This window comes from Dryobates pubescens, chromosome 3, assembly GCF_014839835.1.
Source record: "Dryobates pubescens isolate bDryPub1 chromosome 3, bDryPub1.pri, whole genome shotgun sequence".
Classification (NCBI taxonomy): domain Eukaryota; kingdom Metazoa; phylum Chordata; class Aves; order Piciformes; family Picidae; genus Dryobates; species Dryobates pubescens.
In genome coordinates, this window is record NC_071614.1 from 41,542,108 (window position 1) to 41,556,488 (window position 14,381).

General features: G+C 40.3%; 1 protein-coding gene across 2 annotated transcripts in view; it reads right to left on the reverse strand.

Moving 5' to 3' along the window:
• The window catches only part of CCDC88A (coiled-coil domain containing 88A), an 87,520-nt gene that overhangs the window by 12,154 nt on the left and 60,985 nt on the right, over window positions 1-14,381 (reverse strand). The window contains exons 18-25 of one of the 2 annotated variants that reach the window (XM_054180039.1): window positions 8,389-8,527; window positions 7,612-7,788; window positions 6,923-7,084; window positions 3,408-3,685; window positions 3,070-3,213; window positions 1,896-2,082; window positions 859-1,004; window positions 176-268 (exon numbers count right to left, since the gene is read on the reverse strand). In XM_054180039.1, coding sequence (XP_054036014.1) covers window positions 176-268; window positions 859-1,004; window positions 1,896-2,082; window positions 3,070-3,213; window positions 3,408-3,685; window positions 6,923-7,084; window positions 7,612-7,788; window positions 8,389-8,527 — 1,326 coding nt within the window. Of the gene's footprint in view, window positions 1-175; window positions 269-858; window positions 1,005-1,895; window positions 2,083-3,069; window positions 3,214-3,407; window positions 3,686-6,922; window positions 7,085-7,611; window positions 7,789-8,388; window positions 8,531-14,381 lie in introns of both variants that reach the window. The other variant, XM_054180040.1, reaches the window with a different exon arrangement.

Below are 14,381 nucleotides of genomic sequence, written 5' to 3' on the forward strand. Positions count from 1 at the left end.
TTAATTGCATTTATAATCATTACTTCTGCCTTCAAACTTTTCCTAGTTTGTATGTAATAACACAGACATGATTCTGTTGCCTTCATTTTTAATGAAATGTTGATTTTCAGCTAGAACAGAACAGGTAGGTCATGCTTTAGATGTCTGTTTATTTTGAAACCATGTTCATCACTACCTTCTTGGTGGAGATGGTTCATAAAATTTATACTGATCCATTATCTTCTCCTCCAATTTCTCCTTCTGTCGTCTTAATTCATTTAGCTTGTCACTGCAAACAGAAAATTAACAACAATGTATGCTTCAAAAACTTTCATGAGTTTCATGTCACTTTTCATGAGGAATTCTTCTCTTTTCTATCTTCTTGAAAAAAATATGAGACACAGCAAATAAGCAGTCTTTTGTTTCATATTTAATATAAAACAACAAAAAATTCCATCTGCCTATATTACACATTTCTCCTTTTTTAACTCAAATAGAGAGCATATAGCCTCTAACAGAATCATTTAGACAAACACCTTTCCTCTTCTCTCAAATTCACTACAAAAAGTTTACAAACAAACCTAGGAACTTTGCTGGTAGTAGAATGAGGAATAAAACCCATTTCTATTCCTCATCTGTATCATCAGTAATTACAATCAGTAACAAAGTTGTACTAATCCTTTAGAACCAGAAACATGCTTGTAAGTTTGAATTTTCTTCTTTACATATGTAATTCTCATTTTTTTATTAAAAAAAGAGGAACACTTCAGAAATAGTACACTTGTTAACTTCTATATATATATACCAGAAGCTTTTTGTAAAAAATAAAGGTATTAGTAACACCTAATACCACAGTAACTGGATTGTTTAAAAACTCACATGTACTGCCTTTGCTCTACATGGAAGAGATCCTTGCTTTCCATATTCTGCTCCAGTAACGTTCTATTCTGTAGCATTAATGTCTGAATTTGATCTAGTAGATGTCTGTTTTCCTCCTCCAGATTTCCTTTAAGCTGGCTAAGCAGCTGTTAAAATATATGAAATGGTACACACATATATATGTGAGCGTATTACACACAGATTATTAAAAAAAAATAGGTCTACAATGTATTCTGACAGTCAATTCAAACAGAAAACCAAATCATGACTTGACTGATAAAAGCCTCTTTGATGCTTTAAAAAACTTTAAACAGTTTACCTAATGTAAGCCTGTACAACAGACAAATTTATTTTGTCTTCAGACCCACTTCATTATCTATAAACCAAATTACTAGTTCTCAGGCACTTCATATGATGCTATGAATCTACAAATACTAACATGTATAATACTAAAAGAGAATAGAATAGAATAAACCAGGTTGGAAGAGACCTTCGAGATCATCGTGTCCAACCTATCATCCAACACCACCCAATCAACTAAACCATGCAACCAAGCATCCTGTCAAGCCTCGCCCTGAACATCCCCAGCGACGGCGACCCCACCACCTCCTCAGGCAGCCCATTCCAGTGGGCAATCACTCTCTCTGTGTAAAACTTCCTCCTAACCTCCAGCCTAAACCTCCCCTGACGCAGCCTGAGACTGTGCCCTCTTGTTCTGGTACTGGTTGCCTGGGAGAAGAGACCAACCTCCGCCTCACTACAACCTCCCTTCAGGTAGTTGTAGAGAGAAATAAGGTCACCAATGAGTCTCCTCCTCTCCAGACTAAGCAACCCCAGCTCCCTCAATCTCTCCTCATAGGGCTTGTGCTCCAAGCCCCTCACCAACCTTGTTGCCTTTGTCTGGACACGCTCCAGCAAGTCAACATCCTTCCTAAACTGAGGGGCCCAGAACTGGACACAGTACTCAAGGTGTGGCCTAAATATACAAATATTAGAAGCATATCAGTCATGGAAAAAAGAGCACAATTGTCACATACCTCGCATTGATTATTTAGTTTTGTTGATGTAATATCCAGTTGTTGGTACTGTTCTTTGAGTTTAGAAAACTCAGCTTCTAGTCGTGTTTGCTCTAGTTTGGAACTGTTCAATAATGTTTTCAAATTCTTATGATCAGTTTGGAGAACTTCATTCTCTCTCAGGAGCTGACTGTATGTATGAGTAAGCCTGGAATGAAAAGACACCATAAAGAATACAAGCAGACAGAAGGGAATCTATTAATGACTCACATTCCTGATAAAACATAAATTGCCAAGGCTCTATACTACTCCAGAGAACACACAAAAATGTCTTAGTATCCCATACTGTAGGGAAGCCACCTCACTTTAATTTTCTTAAGGATGCATTCTGCCTTTAAGATGCAGAGTCTGGGTTCTCCATATATTTGAAAATAAAGAAGGATTTCCAAATGAGGACATCACAAGGAGTTTTAAAATGCCACTTTTCAAAATACAAGAATCTTATGGAATAGCAAGAATCTCTCACAAACACAAAACAGTAAGTAAACAGGAATGATCCAAACTGTGGCAACTGTGAAGAACATGTATATTGATTTCTGGACACCCTACTGAGCCCTGCCACGTCCCTTTCCAAATACAACCTCCAGTTCCTATAATCCTCCTCATGTAACACCAAAGGTAGGAGGCATTTAGTTGTGAGCCTCCCTGATGAGTGAACAGATCTTCATGCCTCTTCTTGAGGGGAGAAGTATCATGCTACGTAAAGTCTACTACTAAACCAAACTACTTACAGCAAGCTAAGGCCAGCTGCCAAGAGTCAAAGCAGGGCTTTGTCACTCACCATACTTCTACACCTGCTGGCACTAAACTCAGTTATCTTGCACCTCTCATGCAGAGCAGCTTGCTCCCTCTACAGCTCACAAGCATGCTGTGCAGTGTTCAAGATGCTCCTTGAAATTCAATATACTTGGGATATAATCAGTATTTCTTGTGTTTTTTTCTTTTTTTCCCCTGCTGTTCAGTTTTTCTACAATAGCCATGTCACAGACTAACAGAGTGGAATTGCTATCAGGTATGGAGCATAAATATCCTGAATTGCAGCATCAGGGATTGAGAAAGCAAGGGGACACAATACTTAGTTAGACTGTATGGTCTAGTGCTTAGAGTTAATATGCATATCAGACTTTTGTTTTACCTTTCATTTTCATCATGAAGCTTTTTACACTCTGCTGCTACAGTTTCATGTTTTTCATTCTGGTGCAGCATTTTTTCCTGTTCTATCTTGAGCACTTTCTCCAACTCTTCCAGCTGCACTTTCTGTTTCAGCAGCTGATTGTACCTGCAAACAGAAATTATTTCTGATGTTTTACAGAAGGACAAGAAAACATGGATTATTTTTTTAAGAGTAATCTTTCAAAGTTTCAAGAGCTTAATGGTGTGTTTAAGTAATACTAATTTCATTCATACCAATTACACAGGCATTTTCTGCCTTTTGCTCAGACTCTAATTTTAGTTATGCATATGAGTATTTACCTATCTTCTAGGTCCTTATGCTCCACCTCCAGATTTTTGTGTGCAGATTTAAGGTTTCCATGTTTAGCAATCAGAGATTCATACTCGGAAGCTTGGTGTTCGTGCAGGTGTTCCAGTTTCTCATGGTCTTTGAGAAGGGAATCATACAATGATTTCAGGTCCTCGCGTTCCTTGAGCACACCTTCATTTTCATTTTCTAAAGCAGACTGCTGGATCAACAGTTGGGCATTTTGATTCATAAGAGATGTGCTTTGAGAATTGAGGGTGGAATTTTCAACCTGCAGTTGTAAACATTTGAAAAGAGCTAGAAATTAATTTCATAGCCTCAGTGATTTTGTTTATCCTTTTTTACTGGTGAAGATTTCTTGAGTTTAAACCTTAGCAGCTTAACAATCTTCTAGCCATTTCATTACTTCACAACCTATGATGGGAATACTTTTTTCTTATTTCCCAGCAAATAATTCCAAATAAAAATTTTCCAAGAATATTTTTATAGCAGTATTTCAATAAAGCACTTAATATATGCTTAAACCGACAAGGAGAAGAATCAAATTATTATTTACCTTAAAATATCTATTCAAGTGGTATCTAGATGAGAAGCACAATTTCCTCTCAACAGCTCTAACATCAAAGTATTTCAGAGAAATGGGTTGCCTGTGATCTTCCTACCACTTAAGCCAAATCTGTGCTGTGACTAACAGAATGTTCATTTTGGCATAGAGGTTTTTTTACGATTGTACAAAATCTCTATGCTTACCATAAAATCTTTATTCTAACCAAGTAACCTTTACAATGGGACTTAAACCAGTGGTGTCCATCCACTACACAGAAAGAAAGGGAAATAAAATAACAGCACCTGGAAGGAACTACTCATATTCCGTTCTACTGTTGAACTGGTTCTCTTCCAACAACAGTAGTATCTGTTGATCATTTTATGCATGTGTGGTGAGATCTGGTGGAAAGTATTCTTGCTGAAGAGTGTGGTTTCTCTAACAATTATGTCTTAACAGTGTTAATGGCTATTTATACATTCAAGCATCCAGTATTAAATGGATTAAAAAAACCCACAAAACACACCCTCAACTGTTGTGAAGAAATGTCCAACGGCGAGAAAGACTCACAGCAATCAATATGATTGATAAGCAAGCTTCAACTTTATTGTTAGAAAGCACGGCTTATATAGCATCTCAGCTAAATATGCATAAATGTAATTATTCCATTGGCTATTAGTCCAGGGTTACATCATAATATCCAGCCTACTTACAGTTAGAATCTACGTGCAAACTCCTCTCTAATTAGTTCTTTGTTTTACTTATCCTTTATCTACACTTGCAGCTGCAAGCACAGCTTCAAGGTCACGATGACCCTCTACATCAGCATACCTGCTCACTGCGAGCAGCAAACATCTAGATGGAGTACGGCCTACACACTTTGTTCAAGCAGCTGTTCCATAGGACTATGCCCCTGCAATTCAAGCTATTCCTCAACACTCAACAATTTGCTTTCCCTTAAAGACAATAAAAAGATCCTTTAAAGAACTGGCAATACCCAATGTGTATGTCACCTGACTGAGGTTAAGCTAGTTTATTTCTCTTTCCCATTGAAGAGATGAACAACTACTGAGGCTTCTAATACTCTCAGGCTATCTATTTATGGGGGGGAAAAAATAATCTATCACTCCAGTGCACACTGTTATTAAGGAACAAATCACCTTCTGTTGGAACCACAGCATTCTTAGTTACAGATGAGAAAGCTAAACCTTGTGGTGGAAATGAAGTAACATCTGATGGCAAGTGTATGCTGTGAAACTTCCCAGACTGAACTCCAAGTTTGATTTAGTTCTGAAGTCCTGGTTATCCTTTAAGACATCTTTTTTCTTGCATGTTCTTTACAGGCATTGTAAGAAACAGAACAATTACAGTTGCCCAAGAACAGTTTTGATATAGCCCCTGCAGACCAGCTTAGTTTGCACTTAATCACTCCTATTTTCATGAACATATTTCACCCTTCATGATTTGGACTTGATGGGGAGTTGTTTTGCAACTTGCCCGAAGCTATGAAGCAAAATAACTGAATTTTCAAGGAAGGAGGAGAATTCCCTTTCTCAGTCTGCTTGGTACAATATCATTCAGTCATACTTGATGACAGAAGAAAAATACATTGCTTGGTGAAGTTCATACAAAAACCCCTAAACCATTATTTTTTGCCCAGGGAGGTGGTGGAGTCACTGTCCCTGGAGGTGTTCAAGAGGAGATTGGACATGGCACTTGGTGCCATGGTCTAGTCGTGAGGTCTGTTGGGACAGGTTGGACTTGATGATCCTTGGGGTCTCTTCCAACCTTAGTTATACTGTGATATTGTGATACTGTGATTATAAAAAAGGCAGAAAGCAATTCACAGCCCAAATACTTTCAAATGTCTACAGTCATTTTATTCTCCAGATTTCAGATAGGATATTGTTGTGCAGTTCATGAGGCAATTAAGAAACTACACCACTATTCCTGATTTTTTTGACAAATGGTATCACAACTTACTCAGAGTTCTGAGTCCCAAGGATATACCCGCATCTGTTTGAAATGGTGTACCTCCATGCCCACATCCACTGATTTTTAAAGCCTAAACAAGACACAGCATGTCCACAAATGTTCTGTTTTGTGCACAGGCTTGCAGTCATGAAGTGGAACACCGTGCACTAATTAGGTTTCAGTGTGGCAGATCGAAAGTGCATCTGCAGTACAACTGTGTTCTGCTTTCCAGAAAGAAGCAGGATAAGAACGTGAGGCATTGACAAAAACATTATTTGTTTACTTGTTTAAAGATTCATTCACTCTCATTTCTATCCACCCTCCATCATTTCATTGTTTACTATTTCTGCTGAATTGTGGACTCTCTGTTCCCTCTTTTGAGAACTTTAATTCTTAGAGCTCCAAAAAGCGTTAGATCCATTAATATTTCATTTATCAGAGAGAGAAGAAAAAAAAGATGTTTTAAATAACAGTGCTGAAGTATGAAGAACAGATTTTTGCCATAAGATCTCTGTGGACAACCACTTTTATAATTCACATGGTCACACGCTGCCTTTTTGCCTCTGAATTATCTGAATTCAATCATCCCAATATTTAAGCAGTTTCCAAAGGGTTTTTCTCAAGTCTTCTGTACTTCTGGATCACATCTGGACTCTCCTCTTAGGTATGGCTTTTACTTATTTTTTTTTAAACTCTCTTCACAAAAATAGACAAAATACTAAATTTATTAGAGTCTCTTTGGACACACTAGTTCTTTGACCTAATTTGAAAGTTAGAAAGCTGGTCCTAAATACAAGAGTTTAAATTGGACAAACATGAAGGATTAAAATCAACTTCTAGACATGTTATATTTGATTAGCAAAGAAAATATTATCTTAGTGCATATTCCTTTCTTTTCCATGTCTGTACCAGAAGTGAAGCGTGACTTGCAATACCTGATTGCCATTAAATTTAAAGCTTTATTTTGAAAGCAAAATAGGAAAATATTACCTGCAGCTTGGCATTTTGAGTTTGCAGAGTTGTATTTTGTTCCTGTAGAGAAACTGTCTGTCTCTGAAGTGCGAGAATCTGAGCCTGCAGATTGCTGTTCTGTGTCTCAAGTTGTTTCAATTGTGTCTTCAGGGCTTGCTTCTCCGCCTGCAGTGTGGCATTCTTGAAACATTAAAATCAAACAAACAAAACTCAAGTTGAGTTCACAGCTGTTTACTGAACTTCAAGACAAACCTCTGTTGCTCTAAAACAAAGTAGCATGACTCTCTGGAGATTTACAGGGTAGAACAGAACAGTAAATCACCTTATATAACAAAGTTGCATGCAGTAATATTAGCACTGCAGGTTAAAACTGAAGAAATGGGTGACTAATATTGTACCTACAGAGAAACAGTAGAGAAATCTCCATGGCTCATGTAAGTAAGGATTATATAACAGAGATTTAAGAAATATCTGGATTCAAAAGGGCAAATTCATCTTTCCACATTCCCATCAAGTGCTCATCAAGGGCTTTACATCTGTCAAGAGTGGAATATAGCTGCTTCACAAACTACATTTAATTCAGATTCTGCTTAGTACATAAATTAGGTCACAAACTGCACACTTCCCTACAATACTATAATTCACATTACTGAAATGGCTCAAAACAAATAATTAATATCAAGAGCAATACTAAAAACACATCTTACATTCCTTTCGACTTCAATTAATCTATCTTTAACTTTCAGTAACTCTCTCGTAGTTTCCTGATTCTCCTTCTCCCACTTATTGACAGATTGATTATCTTCTCCACTTCTTGGAGGAGAATTCTGAACCATCCTTTCCTCTTCTTGTCTTTGCTTGAGAGCTTCATAGTTCTTTTTCACCTGAAATTATTTGGGACAACTCACATTAGGTTTAGCATTTTCCATTTTCTACATCCTAATTTATTACATGACAATACTACTTTTCAAAGAAGAGTGCTACTGTATTTGTATATTTATTTTCTGTATGTCTGGGGACACGATGCACAAATTATTTATGGATAGGGATAGTTTAACCCTAGCACTTGTCTAACAGCAACAGATCTGTATTTTCTTTTGTATTTTAGTGTTTTCAATTGTATCCCCCAAATGTTGTAATAAATTCCTACCACCAAGGAGATTTTATTTCCTTTTTTTTTAACCCATCCACTCAGGCCCTTCAAGGTAGATCAGAAAATATTAACTGAGGATGACTACTTCTCACATCCCTTTTTTTATCCACCTGACATATTCAATGACCAATGAATAAACTCCACAACATTTCACATGATTTCAACACTGGGTCTCTACTACTGCAGTCTTAAGAAGCAGTCATACCTTTGTCCCACTTTACGTTACCCCAACAATGCCCTTCTTTTGCTGATGAAAAGGTCAAGTGCAGAAATAACAACAGCTGGTACAGGAGTATTTAATCTTACAGGAAAAATAAGTCATTCTCCTTACTGTTTTCAGTTCCTGACGGAGCTGCTGGTTTAAATTACTTGATTCTTCTAAGCGAGCCTCCAAGGCAGCAATTTTTTCTTCTTTTATTTCAAGGGACTTCTTAAGTGTGGATTCTAATTTTGACTCCAAAAGCTTGTACCTACTGGTCAACACATCACACACAAAAAAATTGTATTTAAAAAAAAATTATTGGAGGTATTTAAATTGAAAATGTTTTGAAACAGCAGTCTCATAGCTACGTTCAAAAATGCTTGAATGCTGACTATTCAGAAGCATGAGGACACTTCAGTATTAATTTTGTCTTATGTCTAAACCAAACAGAGGACGGTAGTCAAAAACATTTTTGAACCCTTCTTTCTTTTAAAGCACAGACATACAAAAAGCCACATTCAACCACACCAGTAGGATGCTGGCTTTATCTGAATCATAAGTGCATGTATGATGACAGCACTCTTCCTTCTGGCTCCCCTCCAGTGAGCCCAGCAGGGACCTGAACTAAAGTAGAATGTGAAGTATTTGGAGAACAAGATTGTCATCAATTCCCATTTCCTGACAGCTCACAAGAGGAGGCACTAGGGAAGGAGGAGGAACACAGTACTTTGCAGGTGCATACTAATTTGATGTACGAATGTACAAATTGCTCACTCAGCCCAGCTGCTGATATTTTAAGACTGTTACCACTCCTGATGTGTAAACCTCCCATTTTTTTTACCATATTTACTGTATTGTAGAGCACCTAAAAAACCCAAACCACAGGTCTGGAAAAGCAGTGGTCACATTTAGAATATATTAATTCAGAACAGTATGTCCTTTTTAGATAATATTGAAAACCATGCTCACATTTTAAGCAGTTTGGTCACTGTACATGCGCTCAGAACCTGGAAAACATTCCAATTCTCCCCACAGGAGGAGAATGTAAGCCAAACCACTAATAACTCCCTTTGTAATCTTGACTGTTGAAGACTCTATCAGTTTAGTGAATAGAATAGATTGAAAGAGACTCCTGAATGGACAACAGCATTAGATCAAGTCAGGAACTGGAGCAGAAGACCATTGGCAAGAGAATTAATAAGTAGAAAGCTGTCCAGTAGCATCATGCAGCAGGATGAGAGACTTTGATTTTAAGGTATGACAAGAAATGCTCAGGGACTTAAGAAATGGTACGCAGTCCATGAGTAGTAGAATAGAGAGTATTTCATCTTCTTGCACTGAAGCATATATTCAGCTGCAAATAGGAATTTACTAAGAAGTTACACAGTTATGCAGAAAACAAAGAAGGAAAAACACAGTAACAGAGACCAAATCTCCATCTACCTATGCAACTCCTAATCGTTAACATTTGCAGATTTCATATTGGCTGAGTCAAAATGTATAAATCTTTTCCCTAAAGACTACAGCCATCAAAAAGCCAAGAGAAAACAGAAAACAATTTATCATATGTTGTCAACTCAGGCCCCAGAAGAAAGTCTGAAGTGCTACCAAAATGTTCAACAATAAAACACATGCAGAAAGACAGACTAAAAATACACTGAGGGGTAATTTTGGCCATAAGGATCTAGTTTTTCTAAAGGCCTGATGAAATAATTGCTAATGCCTCCACTGTGAGAGTCTAAATTCCTTGTATGACTCAACAAAGATAAAATCACTTGCTGCTTGCCCAGACAGTACCAATCCTGGATGCAAAGCACCTTGCGATTGCATCGTGGTAACACTGGACTGCAGCTGGCCTACAACAAATGGCCCAAGGACCCAGCCATCATGCCTTCAGGACAAGATCATTTCCAGGAAGGGAGGATGGCGAGACAATGGGTGTAATGGGTGTGCGGGCAGGTTAGATGGAGAAGGGGAAGGTGGAGGCTCTCCCCCCCTCCATCTAGACCCCTACCTAAACACACAGGAATACACAGAAAGATTTCCTGGGGAACGATACCTGGATATTTACAGGAGGATTTCCTGGCTCCTGAATTCCTGAGGGACAATGCTTGGACACATACCTAAGGACTAAAAACTGTATAAAAGACTTGACCACTACTGGCTCAGGAGGAAGAAAAACGCAGGAGAAGAAAAACGCAGAAGAAGGACCACGCCGCTGAAGAGGAAGGAAAAGCCCGGGACAATGCTGCTCCGGAGAAAAGAGGCCATGGAGCCTGGGAGAAGCAGACTGAACCCTTTCTCCGTGTCCTAAGTCCCGCTTGCTGCCACTCATGGAGCTGAAGAAGCTGCCCAGAGGGACCTCATCTATTCTCCAGCCAAAGCCTCAGCACCCTTTCTCTACAAACCCAGCATCTCCTGCAGCACCTTTCCTCCACAGACTCAAACTGCCTTGGAGGGGGGGGGGGTGAGGGGTGTGGTAATATAACTCCTTTCCTCTTCTCTCTCTCTTCTTTCTCTCCCTCTCTATCTTCTCCCTCTCCCCTTCTTATTTCCATTTTATTTATGTAATAAATAGTCTAGCTGTTGATATTTTGGCTTCGCTTGTGCCGTTAATTTCGCAACACGGGAATATTCGAAAGAACTGAGTCTCCTTCCCTCTCCGGACCGAGACACTCACCTACAAATTACTATAATGTATCTTTTAGATTAATTAAAAAGTTGAAAATAATAGGAAGGCAGGACAGTGGCAGAGCAAAATTTCAAACCAATAATTTTAAAAACAAGTATTCCCCATTCACAGTCTTTCAGCTATACATGAAATTGTTAAAGATAGTTCTGCATTATGGTTTGAAAACAAGCTTAAAACAATAGCATAGCCCAAATGCCTTCACATCCAAAACTGTTTGTCTGCAAATCTGAGCTCAGATTTAGGCTTTAAATAATGTTCTGGGTAATCTTCAAGCTATAATACTTACTGCACACGGATCAGCCAAAATGGACACATCATACCCTGCCTGATATCCAAGTATCTTCTACCACCAAATATTGCACTTGTTTTCGGGCTGCTTTCACATGGTCTATGGTGGACATCTTTTTTGACAGGCATTATCTCTTGCTGCAAGGCAATCTACAGGAATTAAATAGGAGCTGTTCTTCTTTTCCTGGATAACTGGTGTTGCAGTTTGAGCTGGGTGCCCCCCTGATGTGTTCACTTCCTGTGTCCAGAAGTCCAGCCCAGAGGGATGGACACAGGAAATTGTGTGTATTTCCTACCATAATTCTTTGCACCACTATAAGATCCAGTGCGGGGTCTAGCACTTTCTCTTTTCTTCCTCCTCTGCCAGCCGGTAACTGGGGGAGATGTCTGCTGGCTTTGGGCCTGGCTAGGCCCAAGGCCACAGGGGGATGGGCAGTCTCAGGCCTGGCCAGCTGAGACTAGCCCAGCGGAGGGAGGGGGAAGAAGGAGCCCTGAGGGTCTCGGGTGTACCCTCAGATGGGAATGGGATGCCTCTGGGTTTGCTTTGGGATCTTTCTTTGTCACTGCGCTTTGGGTTTTCTGTAACATTCACTGCTTTCTATTTAAACTTTCATCACTTTTGCAATCCGTTTGTCTGAGCGTTTTATTCCTGCCCGTGGTGGGGAGAGAGGGGGCTGCCTCAACCCAGCACATTCTTGGTAGCAGAGGATGGTTGTTGTGGGGAGGGGGTCTGCCTCTAAACCTACCACAACTGGGGAGGTCCTGGCTAGCTTGGGAGGTCCCAGCTGACTAGAGGCTAGCTAATGTGACACTCATCTACAAGGAAGGTTGAAAGGATGATCCAGGGAACTACAGACCTGTCAGTCGGACCTCAGTGCCAGGAAGGGTTATGGAACAGGTCACCCTGAGTGCCATTGGGTGGCACATGCAAAACAACCAGTTGGATCAGGCCCAGCAGCATGGGCTTATAACTGGCAGGTCCTGTCTGACTAATCTGATCTTTCTACGATAAGGTGATCCAACTAGTGAACGAGGGAAGGGCTGTGGACATTGTCTACCTGGACTTTAGTGAAGTTGTCTCCCACAGCACTCTCCTTCAGAAACTTACAGCACATGGCATGGATAAGTGCACTCTGCACTAGATAAAAAACTGGCTGGCTTGCCAGGCTCAAAGAGTGGTGGTGGAGTTAAATCTAGTTGGCTCCCAGCCACTTCAGTACTGGGGCCTCTCCTCTTCAACATCTTTATTAATGATCAGGGTGAGGGGATTGAGCATACCCTCAGTAAGTTTGCAGATGACACGAAGCTGGGTCGATGTGTCAATTTGCTAGAGGGTAGGGAAGCACTACAATGGGATCTGGACAAGTCAGACTGATGGGCCAAAGCTAACTGTATGAAGTTCAACAAGACCAAGTGCCAGGTCCTGCACCTGGGTCACAACAACCCTAAGGTAAGCTACAGACTTGGGGATGGGTGGTTAGAAAGCTGTGACTTGGAAAGGGAGACCTGGGGTACTGGTTGATAGCCAACTGAATATGAGTCAGCAGTGTGCCCAGCTGGCCAAGAAAGCCAATGGCATCCTGGCTTGTGTTAGGAACACTGTGGTGAGCAGGAAAAGGGAGGTGATCATCCCCTGGTACTCAGCACTGGTGAGGCCATTCCTCGAGGCTCTCCAAGCGCTTGAAGGACATGACCTGTGAGGAGTGTCTGACGGAGCTGGGGTTGATCAGTCTGGAGAAGAGGATGAGGGGAGACCTCATCACCCTCTACAACTACCTGAAAGGGAGGCTGGAGAGAGGAGGAGGCCAGCCTCTTTTCCTTGACAACAAGCAACAGGACTAGAGAAAATGATTACAAGCTATGCCGGAGGAGGTTTAGGCTGGATATTAGGAAATATTTCTTCACTGAAAGGGTTCTTAAACATTGGAATGGTCTGCCCAGAGCAGTGGTGGAGTCACCATCTCTGAGGGTGTTTAAGCACTGTGTGAACCTGGCACCCAGGCACATGGTTTAGTGTTGACCCTTCAGTGCTTGGTCAAGGGCTGGACTGGATGATCTTTGAGGCATCTTCCAATCAGATATATTCTGTGATTCTGTTATTAAAAACACAAAACAATCAGTATATTTGCAGGAGACAAAATAATGCATTCGTTGTCTAGGAGGCTACAAAGGTATGTTTAGTGCTCAGTGTACAATATGACATAATAGTGCAGCTGAGCAGCACCAAGTTCTAAGAAATCTAATGCCAGCAGTAGACGTGTGCCAAGTGTATGTCATCTATTATGCAATGCTTGAGCTTGCTACTTGGGCATGTACTCTGAATATGTAATATTCACTGCACTGATTCCTTGAAAAAGGAGTACCTGCTCTAATAGCTGTAAGGAAAGGTTGAGGGAACAAGAAGAAAATTAACTTAGTTGTGTAATTCCCCCAAACATCTAACCTGCAAGGAAGAAATTAAATGGCTCATGATCACTGTCAGGAGTATGTTGAAAGTTTATTTACAGATTATAATCTAATGAAAGCCAGATGAAACTCCCCATTCCATAGAGACATGCAAGTCCAAATTTTCTTCCAAATTATAATTGATAGATCTGATATACAGTAATTCAGTAAAACATGAAGGAAACACTAGAGTTATATGGCCCAAAGTCATAATGCATACAGCATCACAAGCCAACTAACCTATCAGAAGTGAACCCCCTACATCTGATCTTTAGAGGCATAAGCACTTGCAAAGGACAAATGCCATCAACTGGAAAATAGAAGCAGACTCACAAAACTTTTCATGTATCACAGTATCACAGTATAACCAAGGTTGGAAGAGACCCCAAGGATCATCAAGTCCAACCTGTCCCAACAGACCTCACGACTAGACCATGGCACCAAGTGCCACGTCCAATCTCCCCTTGAACACCTCCAGGGATGGCGACTCCACCACCTCCCTGGGCAGCTCATTCCAATGATGAACGACTCGCTCAGTGAAGAACTTTTTCCTCACCTCGAGTCTAAACCTCCCCTGGCACAGCTTGAGACTGTGTCCCCTTGTTCTGGTGCTGGTTGCCTGGGAGAAGAGACCAACCCCCTCCTGGCTACAACCACCTTTCAGGTAGTTGTAGAGGGCAATGAGGTCACCCCTGAT